This window comes from Neolamprologus multifasciatus, chromosome 16 (genome assembly GCF_963576455.1).
Source record: "Neolamprologus multifasciatus chromosome 16, fNeoMul1.2, whole genome shotgun sequence".
In the NCBI taxonomy this organism is placed as follows: Eukaryota; Metazoa; Chordata; class Actinopteri; order Cichliformes; family Cichlidae; genus Neolamprologus; species Neolamprologus multifasciatus.
The window spans coordinates 23,408,639-23,424,893 of NC_140454.1; the positions used below are offsets into that span (position 1 = coordinate 23,408,639).

The 16,255-nt window shown below is 39.4% G+C and overlaps 1 protein-coding gene and 1 long non-coding RNA gene across 5 annotated transcripts in view; both read left to right on the top strand.

Moving 5' to 3' along the window:
* LOC146500857 (polyprenol dehydrogenase) overlaps positions 1-16,255 on the top strand; it is a 63,640-nt gene that overhangs the window by 20,863 nt on the left and 26,522 nt on the right. For all 4 annotated transcript variants that reach the window (XM_085135282.1, XM_085135286.1, XM_085135284.1 and 1 more), the window contains one exon: positions 12,897-12,965. In XM_085135282.1, the coding sequence (XP_084991408.1) occupies positions 12,897-12,965 (69 nt within the window). The remainder of the gene's footprint in view (positions 1-12,896; positions 12,966-16,255) is intronic.
* On the top strand, positions 5-9,272 carry LOC146500858 (uncharacterized). The gene is made up of 2 exons (XR_014869782.1): positions 5-5,826; positions 5,864-9,272. It is a non-coding gene; the product is annotated as an uncharacterized LOC146500858 (long non-coding RNA).

Genomic DNA, 16,255 nt, shown 5'->3' on the forward strand with positions numbered 1-16,255 from the left:
ACTGTATGAAGCACGTCAACACTGATATGCAAACAGCACAAACACGCATGATTTCCCTATAGGCTGGCTTGTTCACATACATAAACATTAACTGCACAAATAGCTATAAGAGATGTGGCCTAATACTGGAGAAAGTAAGACAAAAAAAAAAAGATGTCTCAAAAGATTCACACTCCTTTAAAAATTCTGATTGCTTTCTCTGTTGGTCCTTGATTTTCTTCATTTTGAAAATTCTTTTCTTCTTTGCACTTTATGAACTTTGTCAGTCCCAAAACTTGGGATATGTCACATATATGCCTCAGCTTTCCAGAATCTCTATTACAATGCAGGAACAAATACCCAATGTGGTCTATAAACCTCTGTTAATATCTGTTAAAACATGCACCAATAAAAACATATCAAAATATATCACACAATTACACAAAAAGTACATTGTGTGTAGGGTGTGTAGCTGTGTGCAACAACAAACTGGATAGGTCAGTCTGCAGGTGGAAAAGTGCTGGCACGATAACCTTGTCTAACCACATAAGATGGTGAGAATACCGTAGTCACCGCTAAACAGACTTTAACTAGTTTTTAAATTGCTGTGCAGCACAAACGTAGGGTGAACGTAAAAGTCTAGAGCAGTGAATCCAAATGGACTCACCATTTGTTAGATTGAGGTAAGGTATGCTAATGGATGGGATGAGACACATACTAGGACCAGCTGCTGCAAATGAGCTGTCAAAGTGTCTTCACCTTGCATTCCAATCAAAAGAAGAACCGATGACAGATCTGACTACAAGAGCACTTTGAAAGTTTGGTTTGCCCTTTGGTGTACTTTGGGCAACAAAAAATAGTTAGAACTGGCTGACTGGTGTAGAGGAGGAAATGTCAGTATTTTTTAGTTGAGTCTCTGTTAATCTTGGCAAATTCTGAACAAGGCACCGCAGTGATAGCAAAGGATTATATTGACTTTTAGCAAGTACCACATATTGATTTCAGCATAACATATTCTACTGTGGACCACAAACTGCATATACATACTGAGATTGCATACATGGCTGTTGCACATGAATCAATTAGAGGCAAATATGCATGTGTGTAAGTTGAAAATATTTAAGTTTCCATCTGACGAAACATTTCTCCCACAAAACGCTACGTCCAGATGAACAGAATCAACTTTTGGAGATTTACTTTCCTGGATGATTGAGAATGCATCAAGACGATTTAAGTTTCCACAAAAAATCTGTCTCGCATTGTGTTGCAAAAGCCTCCTGGCTAATAATCTCTCACAGACTGGATTTTCTTCACTCCACAGAAAATCAGAAAAGGAGAACTAGCCAATTGTCAGCTGTGTCATTTAACTTAATTTTTATAGTGAAAAGGAGGAGACTAAGAAAAATAAGCAAATTTACAGAAAGTCTGGGTACGTTCTGAGAATATCTTAGTATTTGAGCCCAGTTAGAAGTTTGTAGTTCTCAAATGAAACTTTGCTTAACCTTTGGTCTGAAAACAGAAGGACAGACATTATGGTCAGTGTTCTATCTTCACCATCATCCCAAAGCACCAGTGAAGCTGAATGATGAGGTGTCTATGATAACATAAAATCTATTATAGACTGATCGAACCACAGCTGTATAATGACAAAGCAATGCTCTGTTTGTCTACTTAAAAGTGTACTGTTGTCAGAAACCCTCTTGACACCTCATTGATTCATGCTAAGGGTTGGAATAGCTTCAAAACAGTTTGTTTTCATCATTAGGAAATGTGTGTGATTCTTCACTGTGAGGAGATTTAAAGACTTTCAGAGCTTCACTGGGATTAAAGGGCTGTTATCAAATTGGGTGTTAAAATGCAAATTCAAGGATTATGACAGGCCTTTTTGCATAAACAAGGTCTGCTATTGTTCCATTATTCATTTAGCTATATTTATTGTGGGAAGGTAAATGCAGTAAGACCAAATGTTAAAAAATGAAATGCTTCACGTTACAGCTTCTTTAAATGTCTATGTATTTCATGCAAAAAATACAAAAATGAATTTGAACGTGTAGGCAAGGCAAAATATGCAAAAGAATGTAATTCCAGAAGTAGTTTGTTTAACTGAATATAGTTTAACATAACAAATGATGTGCATTGTTCTAATTTTAAAGTAGCTACCATCAAAGGTCTGGGGGAAAAAACAGATATAGGCTGTGAGATAATAGCAATTTAGAGGTCTGTGTATTTATGTGTACTCTATTCTATTTTCTATCATGTGGCATGTCTCTTTTTTCATTTCATGTGCCACATGTCCCATGCCACTCCTGCTCTACCTGCCTAGAACCACTTGCTAGAGCAGTGATTCCCAAATTTTTTCGCTAGGCCTCCCTTTGTTTTACAAGAAAATCTTTGCGCCCCCCCCCCACCAGACACACAAACACACACACACAAACACATCCTCCAACTACACACACATTTCAAACCTCAAACCTTTTGTAAACAATTAAACAAATACGAGAAAACTGCAATAAATTACCGACAGCAATAGATCAGGCTATTAACTCTTTTATGCTACGTCCACACCTACACGAGTATTTTTGATTCCCCCAGCTTTTAGCAGGTTTTTCTATGCGTTTGGGCCTTTCGTCCACACGTAAACGGCATGAATAACTGAAATCAGAGATTTTTTAAAACTCCTGTCAGGTTGGAGATTTTCGAAAACTCGTTCAGCGTTCACGTGTGGACGAGGAATACAGAGTTCGTCACGCAACATTTCACATAACGCTGTACGCCACATGATTGTTTCATGAGATGAATTTCTACAATGGCAGATAGAGACAAAATACTGCTACTGTTAATCTTACTATCTTCAGTTTTTACACACTTACATTTACTGTTACTGTCCCTCCATTTAGAAAGGAAGCGGCATCAGAGTATCATTATTTTACGTGTATTTGTTTTTTTCCTGTGTAATAATATTCAACATTGCTATAATTTTTCAAAAAATGCCTCTCTGTGTAAAATGGGTTCAAAAACATAAACATCTCTGAGATTCTGTTTGTCCGTGATTTGGACAGGGGTAACAAAGAGTGGCAGGATCACCTTGATATCATTTGTATCCCACGGTAACTTTATTGTATAAACAGCTAACATCGCCAAAATTTAGGAGTAATTAGTCATTACAAGAAGTGTTTGTGAACTAAAAATCATGAATGTGGGATACTGTTTGTCTGTAATTTGGACAGCCCAGCGCATGCTCCCGACGCAGGGAAAACAAATTCTGCAGGGAGACCTACCTTGGCACTTGTGCAGGTGAAGCCAAAGGGAAGATGTGCTTCACCATATTTTCTAGTCTTTGGCTTGGAAGGAAGCTGGTTTGGAAACAAATTTGGTCATGCTTCATCTTCTGCTTTGCGTTTGTGTGGGAGCCCCGTCAAAAACCTCTCCATTATGCTGGCAGTGTCCAAGCATTCTTTAAATAAAAATAAAAAAATCATACCATGACCCCCCCACAATGGCTCTGAAGACGTTTACACTAGTTCAGAGTTTTTCTGACTATGGAGCACAAGAAAGGCAGCAAACTCAAGTGATGAAATAGTGTTCTGTCTATACTTAACAGACCAATTTTAAATAGTACTTTTAGGCACTTTGTTAGTAGCAGCCATTCTCATTTCTTTAATTGAAATCATGAAAAAATGCCAAAGATAACTGTTTCACAAGCATAAAACAGTATTTTTGCAACAAGGCAATTCGCAAAAAATCTTTAGCCAAAAACTTGGCATATTTTGGCATGGACTTCACTGTGTTCTTAAATAAAATTTGTAAACTGCGCAAGTTGAGGACAGATGGAAAAAATGGCAGTCCTTAAAAGGTATTTAAAGCAGATAAACTGTTTATGAAAATCATGTCTCAAGACCTGAAACGGGAACTGAGAGATTAGTTCAGTTCATCTACTCTTTGCTGAAGCCTCATCAGAAATGGTCTCAGTGGAAGGATTGCTGTCAAGAAGCTATTCTTAAGCAGGGAAACAGGGAGAAAAGGCTGACGTATACTAAATTACACAAAAACTACAGGACCAAAAAAACAATAAGTGAGTTTTATGGAGTATTAAATCTATATTTTACATTTTCTGGTTTCAATTGTCATCAGTACATATGAAGGAGGTCAGGAGGGATGTCCAACTGTCAATGTCTACAGTCATCGGTAAAACACAGTGGAGATGCTGTTATGGTTTAAGGCTGCATTTCAGCCGTGGTGTTCGAGATCTTTTTAAAATATATCTAATTATAAATATAGGAAAGACTTCGATCAACCATGCAGTACCCTCTGGAAATGGTCAGATTAGCAGCTGCTTTATTTTTCATCATAATTATGATCCCAAACAGACTATCAATGTGGGAAACGGATATCTGCATAGAAAAAAATACAATGGAACACTATAAGTCATGGTTTGGAATCCAGAGCCTGGACCTCAACATTATTGAAGCAGTGTGGGAATATCTTGACAGAATGTTATGGGGTTCGATTTCAACTCACTCTTCAAAGACTGGTCATAAATCATGAAATTGTCTGTGAAGGTTCTCAGTCATCCAGGTCATCGTAGTCAAAGGAGCTTGCAAAGAAAAGCGTCTGGACTTCTTTAAGTTACAAAGAAGCTAACTTACTAAAGTAACTTAAAGAAGTCCAGACGCTTTTCTTTGCAAGCTCCTTTGACAAATCATGAAATTATTTAGTTAAATTTGTGGTTTTTTCTTTCTTTTTTACATTTAAAACCTATATTAGGTGCCGAAGTTAAACACATTTGAGATGCCGTGCACAGAACAGCAAAATCTTCCAGGGTGAGACTACATTTTCTATTCTGTCCACGAGTTTAAAAACTTTGAAGAAAACTCTGCTTTATTCATTCAGAGTGTATAGCGCAAAGTCAATGTCAGAGTATCCTTGGAGACAGTTTGAGCAGAACATAAATTAGATGTGAGCACCATGTGTGTGGGATTACACTCACAAAATCAATCATACCAGAACTCGGATAAGTGTCTGTTGTAGTCCCAGACAATCCTATGTGTACCGAAGTTGATCCCACAGCTGATAACTCTGAGTGTATCTCCATTTCAAATATGCCAACTATTTGAGGTAATTCATGAAGTGAGAGTATTTATGGTAAAGTAGATCCCTCTCTAGTTATGTAGTGGATGCATATTTCAGGTGGAGTGGTAGCATAGTATCTGTGTGAAGCCAGTTAATGGCTTAAGCCTTTGACCTGTCAAACACCGGAGTTGGGTATTAAAAGCGTGCACTTGTGCTTAAAATACATTTCACTAGGTATTGGATTAAAATGATGCGGTCCAGAGTATTTTTTAAGATAAGATAATGAAATTTAAATTAATCTGTGCCATGGAAGACTTTGCTTCTTGGAAAGGTTTTTATAATTTCTTTATAGTTGGAGGAGGTGGTTGAAACGGATGAACGAAATATATCGAATAGAATAACTGATTAAAGCAGACTGAAGGTTTTGATACCACTGTGCCGGTAACAAAGACAAAATCTGGCTCATACGTAGCACATGATGCTCAAATCAGTTTGCAGGTTAAACAAATAAAATATTTTACTCTGTCTCCCCAAGTACGCTCATTCCCAACTACTAATTTGCCTGAACTGCAGCTCAGAATAACAGTTTTGTATACCAGGATTGGATGCAGCCTCTGTACTGTGAGCCATTTTACAGTCTCATTTTATTGACACCTATCCTACCTTTAAGTGAGAAATCCCTTTGTGATTGGCTGTTTCTCACTAGCAGAAGGTTTGAATAGTAGGTTAGTGGAGCCGCTTAAATCCAGAGCTGTCTGCCTGAGGTAACATATTAAGGTTAATCCTTCTCTGTATCATCATACAGATCCAAGAGGAGAAGAAAGGAAAACTTGGAAACTGTTTAGTCCTTTGTTTCTTAGTTCTTTTTGTCATCTCCCCTGTACTAAGCCTCCCTGGTTCGTGTGTCTACCTGTCATGCTTCATGTCTGTGTGGTTCTTGTTATCAGGTTTGCATCATGTCTAAGTCTCCATGTTTCCTGTTTTACTTTGAAAGAGTCCGGTGTTCCTTGCTTATTGTATTTAGTTTCACTTCCCCTGTCCTGTCATTAGCTTCATGTGTGTCAGCTGTTCTCCCTCATGTGTTTCCACTTCCCCTAATCATCCCTGTGGGTATTTAGGATACGTCCACACGTACCTGGGTATTTTTGAAAACGCAGATTTTTCTATGCGTTTGCACCTTTTGTCCACATGTAAACGGCGTTTTCGGTCACTGAAAACTGAGATTTTTAAAAATCCGTCCAGGGTGGATATTTTTGAAAACGCAGTTTTTGCATTTACGTGTGGACGAGAAAAATGGAGAAAACGCAGCGTCAAAGGTGTGCGCATTTTTTGGCGTCACACTGTGCGCCACGTTATTGTTTCGGTGAAATAAATTTCTACAATACTATTACTGTTAATTGTACTCTCTGCAGTGTTTAAATGCTTACATATATACACACAGTTACTGTCCCTCCACACATACGACTCGGTTCTGCTTCTATGCCCCAGCTTTGTTTACTTTTTCCCACCGAGGCTTCTAGACTTCTGATTGGCCAACATTTCTGCACGGTTAGGAATATAGCGCCACCTGTTGCTTTGGCATGTTCCTAGCAGCGTTTTCCTTCATTTCTGCCTTTACGTGTGGACGGGATTATTTTTTAAAACGAAAACGGAAAATCTCCGTTTTCAAATATACCCGTGTACGTGTGGACGTAGCCTCAGTCTCTGTGTTTCAGTCAGTCTTTGTCGCGTCGTCTGTGTAACCTTCCCAGTTATGGCTCGTCATAGTCATCACAGTTCTCATAGTCACAGTCATAGAATTAGTTTTCGAAGTTTCATAGCTTTGTCACAGTTTCATAGTCTCGTATAGTGTTCAGTGTCATAGGTTTTCACAGTCAGTTTAGTTGTCTTGCCAGTACTCGTCTTAGCTTTTGTTTTGCCTTCTGTTCAGCCATAATAAAGGATCACCTTTTGTTACAGTCATGTCACGTCTCCTTGCCTGTGTCTGCTCTTGGGTGCTGCTCTAACTAACACACCGGCGCACCGTACCGTGACAGAGCTTTGGCTAACAAGTATTTTTAGTTTATGCTGTGATTAAGCGTCTGTACATCCATTTCCAATTCATAAAAATTGCAACTTCTTCTAGAGTATTGGTTAGAATTTCATCAAACTTGTTGCTATCCAGATTATCCTCCATAGTGTCTCTGAGATTTACAAAGTGGACCATAATTTTTATTAAGTTTGACCCAAATTGAGTGACTGAGCCCATAAACTCAGCAGAAAAGGTTGTGTCAAAAAGCTGTTTTTCTATAGAGTTCTATAGGATGACAAGTCTGTATAACCACAGGTGTTGCTCCTTGGAGGCCATTAAATAAATTACAGATTTAAAGCACTTCCACATTGGTTTTCACTTTTCAGACCCAGACTCTATGTCCATCTTTTATAATGTTTATCGGGAAAGCACAACAGGTCCCCATGCGTGCAAGAGATTGTCAGTAGTTGGCAGTTTACGGTTAACTATTATTCCAGGTCTTGCTCAGTTTATCCATTTGTTGAGTTGCAGCAAGAATATGTCTGTGAATTAATTAGGTTACTTTTTCAACACTCATCCCAAAATATTTAGTAGGCAAACTATTTCCTTGGGGCACGTCTTTTAATCAGTAGCTATTTTAAAGAAGAGCTTTGTCCAGAAGCAGTTGTGAAGAGATGTGTATTCAATTATATTGTCACGGTTTGCCAGGGCAAGCCGTGGGGAATGTTGGAGAAAGGACCCAAACGCTGGACTTAGTGCAATGAACAGTGCATTTATTTACAGTGGGGGTAAATGTACAAGTAAATGTACAGTGGGGCAAAAAAGTATTTAGTCAGCCACCGATTGTGCAAGTTCCCCCACTTAAAATGATGACAGAGGTCAGTAATTTGCACCAGAGGTACACTTCAACTGTGAGAGACAGAATGTGAAAAAAAAAATCCATGAATTCACATGGTAGGATTTGTAAAGAATTTATTCGTAAATCAGGGTGGAAAATAAGTATTTGGTCAATAACAAAAATACAACTCAATACTTTGTAACATAACCTTTGTTGGCAATAACAGAGGTCAAACGTTTACTATAGGTCTTTACCAGGTTTGCACACACAGTAGCTGGTATTTTGGCCCATTCCTCCATGCAGATCTTCTCAAGAGCAGTGATGTTTTGGGGCTGTCGCCGAGCAACACGGACTTTCAACTCCCGCCACAGATTTTCTATGGGGTTGAGGTCTGGAGACTGGCTAGGCCACTCCAGGACTTTCAAATGCTTCTTACGGAGCCACTCCTTTGTTGCCCGGGCGGTGTGTTTTGGATCATTGTCATGTTGGAAGACCCAGCCTCATTTCATCTTCAAAGTTCTCACTGATGGAAGGAGGTTTTGGCTCAAAATCTCACGATACTTGGCCCCATTCATTCTGTCCTTAACACGGATCAGTCGTCCTGTCCCCTTGGCAGAAAAACAGCCCCATAGCATGATGTTTCCACCCCCATGCTTCACAGTAGGTATGGTGTTCTTGGGATGCAACTCAGTATTCTTCTTCCTCCAAACACGACGAGTTGAGTTTATACCAAAAAGTTCTACTTTGGTTTCATCTGACCACATGACATTCTCCCAATCCTCTGCTGTATCATCCATGTGCTCTCTGGCAAACTTCAGACGGGCCTGGACATGCACTGGCTTCAGCAGCGGAACACGTCTGGCACTGCGGGATTTGATTCCCTGCCGTTGTAGTGTGTTACTGATGGTGACCTTTGTTACTTTGGTCCCAGCTCTCTGCAGGTCATTCACCAGGTCCCCCCGTGTGGTTCTGGGATCTTTGCTCACCATTCTCATGATCATTTTGACCCCACGGGATGAGATCTTGCGTGGAGCCCCAGATCGAGGGAGATTATCAGTGGTCTTGTATGTCTTCCATTTTCTGATGATTGCTCCCACAGTTGATTTTTTCACACCAAGCTGCTTGCCTATTGTAGATTCACTCTTCCCAGTCTGGTGCAGGTCTACAATTCTTTTCCTGGTGTCCTTCGAAAGCTCTTTGGTCTTGGCCATGGCGGAGTTTGGAGTCTGACTGGTTGAGGCTGTGGACAGGTGTCTTTTATACAGATGATGAGGTCAAACAGGTGCCATTCATACAGGTAACGAGTGGGGGACAGAAAAGCTTCTTACAGAAGACATTACAGGTCTGTGAGAGCCAGGGATTTTCCTTGTTTGAGGTGACCAAATACTTATTTTCCACCCTGATTTACGAATAAATTCTTTACAAATCCTACCATGTGAATTCATGGATTTTTTTTTTCACATTCTGTCTCTCACAGTTGAAGTGTACCTCTGGTGCAAATTACTGACCTCTGTCATCATTTTAAGTGGGGGAACTTGCACAATCGGTGGCTGACTAAATACTTTTTTGCCCCACTGTATAAGTCTCCAGAGTGCTCCCTCAACTCCTGTGTCGTGCCTTCTCACAAGTGCTGGTATTCCGTGCTCTCTGGTCCTGTGCCCACGCACACCCCGTACGTCCTGCAGTCCCGTGTTCCGCTCTGAGGAAAAAACAACAGACGCAGCCGTTATGGCACCACTCCAGCAGGCATACACTTAACAGTACTTGAGACACTGACATGGAGTCTAACTCAACGATCCTGCGCCGGAGGAAGCTCCATTGCTCTGTTAAGTAGCTCCCCCGACGAGCCTGATCAGAAGCAGGTGTGTGGGAACCTAGGCGTGACCAGCAGCTGGCAGGGCCACACCCATCAGGCCTGCAGGTGGCTGTCCTTCATCCTGCAGCCACACCCGCAGACACACACCAGCATGGAACACAAGAGCACAGTGCAGCAAACATACACCCAATAATAATAATGATAATAATAATAAAGGTCCACACTGTTCACGGACCCCGAGTCCGGGTCCGTGACATATATGCAGCGTTCTTAGTGAGTGTTGGCAAATGGGCAGAGAAGCCTGCTAGAGGGGCACTAGTGCGTTTGAAAAAAAAAATCTGTTTCTGTGAGTTCAGGCTGTTCCTGTCCTGAATGTGAGTGTTTGTGTGAGCCATGTGGCACGTCACTCAGAGAAGCTGCATCCTTCAGCCCTGCCTGAACAGCGGTGCATCAGGGTAAATGATGCTGTGCCCTTGAAAAGGTCTATGTGATAATCCAAGATAAGTGTGTCTATGTGTGTGAGCAAAGCAGAAATGAGCGTGTGCAAATAGGCTATTTGTGTGTACAAGTTTGTGCGTGTGCGTGTCTAGTCATGCGGCTTGTATGTCAATATGCGGCAAGTCCTGACATTTGATAAATGGAAACCAGCGTATGTTCACAGTGTTTTGTTGATCAATATTTTGTCAATAGACTAATCAATTAAGCAACTAATTATTGGCACTGAGAGTATAATTGTGTCTTTGTCCTTTTATTTGTCAGAGCCTGTGCTTGTGCAACTAACTGGGCTTTGGAATGATTTATTTTTAAAAAATATTGAGTCAGTGAATTACACCAGCTTCATGTTTCTCTTCTTTGTGTGATTTGCTTACACTTTCTATTTTAGTTATTTCTTTATTACCTAACAAAGAGAAGTCGTTCATTTATATGCAAATGTCCTCAAACAGCAAATCTATCCCGAGTCTGCATCAGTGACTGCATTTTTTATTCTTCAGAACATTTACTTGTGTTAAGCATATCTTGTGTACTACATCTAACGATAGCAACAGTCATCTTTTTAACACTGTGGAAATTGAATTGAGCTGAATGACAGGACATTAAGTTCCTTAATTTACCCTACGTTCGGCATAGGGTGTGTGGTAAATTATTTTTATGAAAGAGCTGTTAAAGCCCCTTGCTCCTGTTGCACTGTGAAAGGAAAATGACTTTAAAGACTGCTATGATAGGAGCATATCAGAGACTTTTTCATTGTGAGAACTGGTGTATTAAAATGATATTGTTCATATGGGGATAATATATTTATTACAATGATCTTAGAAGGCAGCGCATGATATGTATCTCTCTGGATACTTTGTCTTGTGCTGCTGGAGCATGTAAATTAATCTGAACAGTACATTCAATATGGAAACAAAATAGAGAGCTGTGGATCAGTGTGTTTAAAGGTCTTGTGTTTATGAGTTTATAACTCAGATCTGATGTTGTAGATGGTATTACACGTCATTTTCAGTTGTAACTGAGCACTGTATGAATCTCATTTTCCCCCCACCAAGTACAATAAAACGGATGCTTAACAAATTTATTAGACCAGCTGTCATAGAACAAGAAAACACAAATATTTTCAAAGAAAGAAATATTCAGAACACAAAATGACTAGGGGTGCAACGATTCACTGTTCGGTTCGGTTCGATACTTTGGTGTCACAGTTCATTGTCATTTATTAAAATTATAAATATATATTTTAACTCAAAAGTACAGTTTTTAAATTTAATGTTGCTGAAACAACAAAGTAATAAAAAAATTAATCTATCTGATTGAGAAATCCCTCATCACAACACGGCAAATCTCCATTAACAAGCTACTGCGGATCGCCCCGTGCGTGGGGCTGGACAGCGTCAACACATTAACGAGCAAACTGGCTAACGCACTAGTTCCAACCCATGTAATTGAGCATTGCGTGGCACATCCAACATACTGTTTTACTTTTGTCCATGATGCGCTTACCTTCAGGGTCATACTTCACATGAAAACCAAAATAGTTCCAAAGGCCAGATCTGAATGAGGGTGGGGGAGGTTCAATTTGCCATGTTGCAACGAGCTTAGCTTCTGTCTTGCTAGCTTGCTCTGCGCTCAGTGGATCTGCACTCGACAGTGCAGCCTAGGCGGAGTAGTCGAACGCAGATCCACTGAGCTCTCAACACAGACAGCATCGTCAGAAGAAAAGTTGATAAAATAAATTTAAAAATTTGTATTGTTCGATACATATGCATACCGAACCGAAAGCACTGTATTGAACGGTTCAATATCGATACCGAGTATCGTTGCACCCCTAAAAATGACGTGATTGTTTATCAGGCAAATAACAAACCCAGTTTTCATTTTTTGCTTAAATTTGAGGCAGACTGGAATTCTCTGACAAGTCAGAAATTAGTCAAGCATAACATTCATATACTAAAACTAATTTTGGTGTTCAGGAATGCAAGTAAATTACTGTAATCTGGCAATATAATATTTATACCAGCAGCTGTGGTATAAATATTATATTGGGTTGTGGTCTAATAAATTCCTTAAGCACCATATTTTACCCATTTATTTTGCTTCTACCAAATAGCTTTTTAAAATATGCGGCACTCTGATATTTCTTCGGATATTTTTGGGATCAAAATACTTATTATTATAAAAGTGTGCTCCCCACTTTCCTGTCAGGCTATGCTTCCTGGATCCAGTGATGGTACAAAAAAAATCTTTTGACTGATTTCATATTCAGAATTTTGCTGTTTAACTTTACAAGCATTAAAAGATTTTAGCCAAAGAAAAATCACATTTTTTAAGGTAATTTTTCTTTGGTGAAGTGTCCTCATATAGGTTGTCTGAAGTTAGATGGTACTTTCATAATACCTCATACTTTTAATAATGTTGTACTTTCTTTACAGGCTTGCATTTAAAGTCTTTATTGAAAAAGTAGATGTATTGAGTCAGAAGCTTTGTTAATATTCCTAATTCCTGAAGGGCTAAATTTTTGCACTGAGTGTTTTTCCATTCGAATGACCTTTCTTGGAAATGTGTTTTTATAAGATGAAAGACTGACAAAAAAAGAAAACCTGTATTTTTTTTTTATAAAAAGCTTCCAAGGTCTCATCATATATTGTATTCATTTGTATGTTTGTGTGTGTTTCCTTCTCTTTGAGGTGGGAGAGATGAGCAGGAGGGTCTTGCAGCTGTCAGAAGGATCTGTGAACACTACAAAGAGGCCAAAGGTAACATTGCAAACATTAAACGCATGCACACACAGGCAGACACACGCATGCGTATGCACAAATGCTGTTGTTTTAGCAAGCCGCTGTTTGAAGATAAAGGAAAGAGCTGCTGTAGTCTGCCCCGTAGGCTTTTTTCCAGTCTTTACCAAACATACACACATGATTTCACAGTTGCAGGTAAATCTGAACACACACAACCACTAGTGATGGGATTTCCGGCTCTTTTTAGAGATCCGGCTCTTTCGGCTCGGCTCACTAAAAAGAGCCGGCTCTTTCGGCTCCGAACCGGCTCTTCAGGTTGTTTTGTTGCTTTAATTATTTAATCATTAACAATAATATAAAATTATGCAGAAAAGGAATTACTAATGTAAAAAAAGTGGTTTTATTTATATGTTTATATATGGCCCCTAGAGACAAAGCACGTACAAACTCCAAAACACATTTCTAGCGTTTACTGAACTTCCAAAACAGAGCTACCCAGATCACTTAAATTACACAATTGAAAACGTGTGTATTGTTTGTGTATTTATAGACAAGCACTCATATTTATTATAATAATTTTTTTTTAAAAAAAGTTCATTTACCTGTTACTACCACACACCAGATCCGGTTATTGATACTTCCTGGCTTGTGTAGCCACTAGGTAACAAAAGCTCAACACTGCGCCCTAGAAACCTGGAGCACTTCTGTTGTCATTTGTACGTGTTTTGGAGTTTGTACGTGCTTCTGAGTTTTTACGTGTTTTGGAGTTTGTACGTGCTTCTGAGTTTTTACGTGTTTTGGAGTTTGTACGCGCTTCTGAGTTTTTACGTGTTTTGGAGTTTTTACGTGTTTTGGAGTTTGTACGCGCTTCTGAGTTTTTACGTGTTTTGGAGTTTTTACACGTTTTGGAGTTTGTACATGCTTAGGAGTTTGTACGTGTTTTGGAGTTTGTACGTGCTTTGTCTCTAAGGTCCACCATAAATATACTTTATTTATTCACTCCACATAAAATGTAATAAATAAATCATATAATACAAAAAACAACTATTTACATTTTAAACTTTTAACTATTTAAATTTTCAGCTTTTTCCTTTTAAACAAATTTAACGTGAAACAACACAAAACACTGCAAACCACAACACAATTAAATATAAATTCAAATATTAAAACAAAAAGAAGATGCACATTCTCTGTCATATGGGCCTGCATGATTTCTGAATCCTTTATCATCTGCAACTGAAAATAGCGGATGATTACTATACCTTTATAATGTGACGTTGTTGTCCCTCACTCTCTTTCTCTCTGGCTCTGCTCCTGTGCTACTGCGAGTGTAACTAACGCCCCTCCCTCCCTCTGCCCAGCGCAAAGTACAGGCCGCGCATGCGGAGTTTAGCGGAAAAAAGGGCGAGAGAGAGGGTGAGAGAAAGAAAAAAAAACAAAAAAAACAAACTCACGGCTCCCAATAAGGAGCCGGCTCGCGTCGTTCACTTCAAAGAGACGGCTCTAAGAGCCATTTCGTTCGCGAACGACCCATCACTAACAACCACACATACATACAGTGTCAGGAGTGTTGTAGATCCACTGTAACGAACATGAGGAGGAAAATGATGCAAAAGGATGTGACAATAATGATAAAAAGTGCTAAATCATTAGCTGTACCAGCTTTTTTCTAAATAAAATAGGAAAAAAGAATCAGGAGATGGAAGAAGATGAGAAACACAGAGGGGGTGATGAAAATGGGAAGAGACAAATGATAGTAGAGATTTATCACTTCATCGACAACAGCTTACAGGGTTCTCTTTTTAAATCCCATGTTGAGAAATTGATTCGGCTGACCTTTACATCACCGTAAATTCCACTATAGTGCGTCAGTTACTGTTTTATTAAAGAGGTGTTCCAAGATTGGTGCGCTTGCAAAATCAGGTTTTAGATACTGGCTGTAATATTTGGGGCATACTAGAGCTACTTATGTTTTCCTTTATAAATGTACAGTTTATTAATATTTTTTATTAAAAAAAATCTTCTTAAAAACTAAAACAATGTAGTCATTTTACTTGTTTTTGGATCCAGAACGTGTGTGGTAGTGCCACATTTGTCCAAAGCTATTAAAAACACTTTGGGTTAGCTACACCATTACACTGTGTAATGATACTGTATGTTCAAATGTTTCCAGTTTTTCCAATACCTGATGATTGATGATACGTTCATGCTTATTTGCTGCACTTACTGTGAGTTTTAAGCTTTTGGGACCTTGAGCTAGCAGAAGAAAGCTGTACGCTGTTTGTCCTGTCAACAACAAACTTTATAGGATTTGTATAAAAAATACATTTACAGGTTTATCCGGTGTTTCTTCATTTATTCTTGAGATGCTTCTAAGGTAAATCGTAAACACTTTGTAGAGGACATGGACATGTAGCACATGAAAACTAATATTAAAACCGTGCCCATACATGAAACAATGCCACAACGAGACACCATAGAAAGTAAATGACATTCCACTAAATAACTGCTGGTGACGGGAAATGGGCCAGTAATTCCAGGCAAGCAATTGAAACAAGTCGTAACAATGCGAATGAAGAATTTTGCTGTTTGACTTATGATCTGGCAGTAAATACATTAGAGGGTTACCTAGGCAACCAGACCCTGGATTGCCTGCAAACGGCCGGCCTTCAGTTGCAAAGCAATAAGCGTGTATGCAGGTGAAAATGTCCTTTTTGTCAGATTCCAATGGGTAAAACACTTCTTTAGACATACTGTTGTAAGTTGTTATTCATGATGACCATGAAATATGGTACAGTATTTAGAGGTAATGCTTCCAGTTGGGAAGGGGGATCTGGTTTATCTTGCTTGGCCTTGCACTGAAGAGCAACAGAAGGCTGGTTGGCTGGGTCCCTGCTTGTGTGTAAGTGGCTGTCAGGTACAGAGACAGCGGCCATGTAGCCGGTGTCATTGAAGTCGATTTCCCGGGATGGAGCCGTGGTGGAATTGATTACTTCTTTTGTAATTGGCAGGCACTGAAGCATAGGGGACAAGGGGGTGTCTGTAGCCAGATGCTTATGCACTGAATGAGAATGTGCTGATTGTGTATGCGTATGTGTGTGTGTGTTTGAGACTATTTGAATGAGACAGTAATGGATTCTCATTAGTATGTGAGGCAGGAGCTTTAAACATCTCTGTCCAAACGCCCTTTGGCATCCTTCCCAGCGTGTGTACATTTGTCTGTTATGAGAAATGGGAGACAGCTCATAATACATAGGCTGTGGAGGTGATTCTCTAACTGGGGACTTGGCTAGACAAGTCCAGGTCCC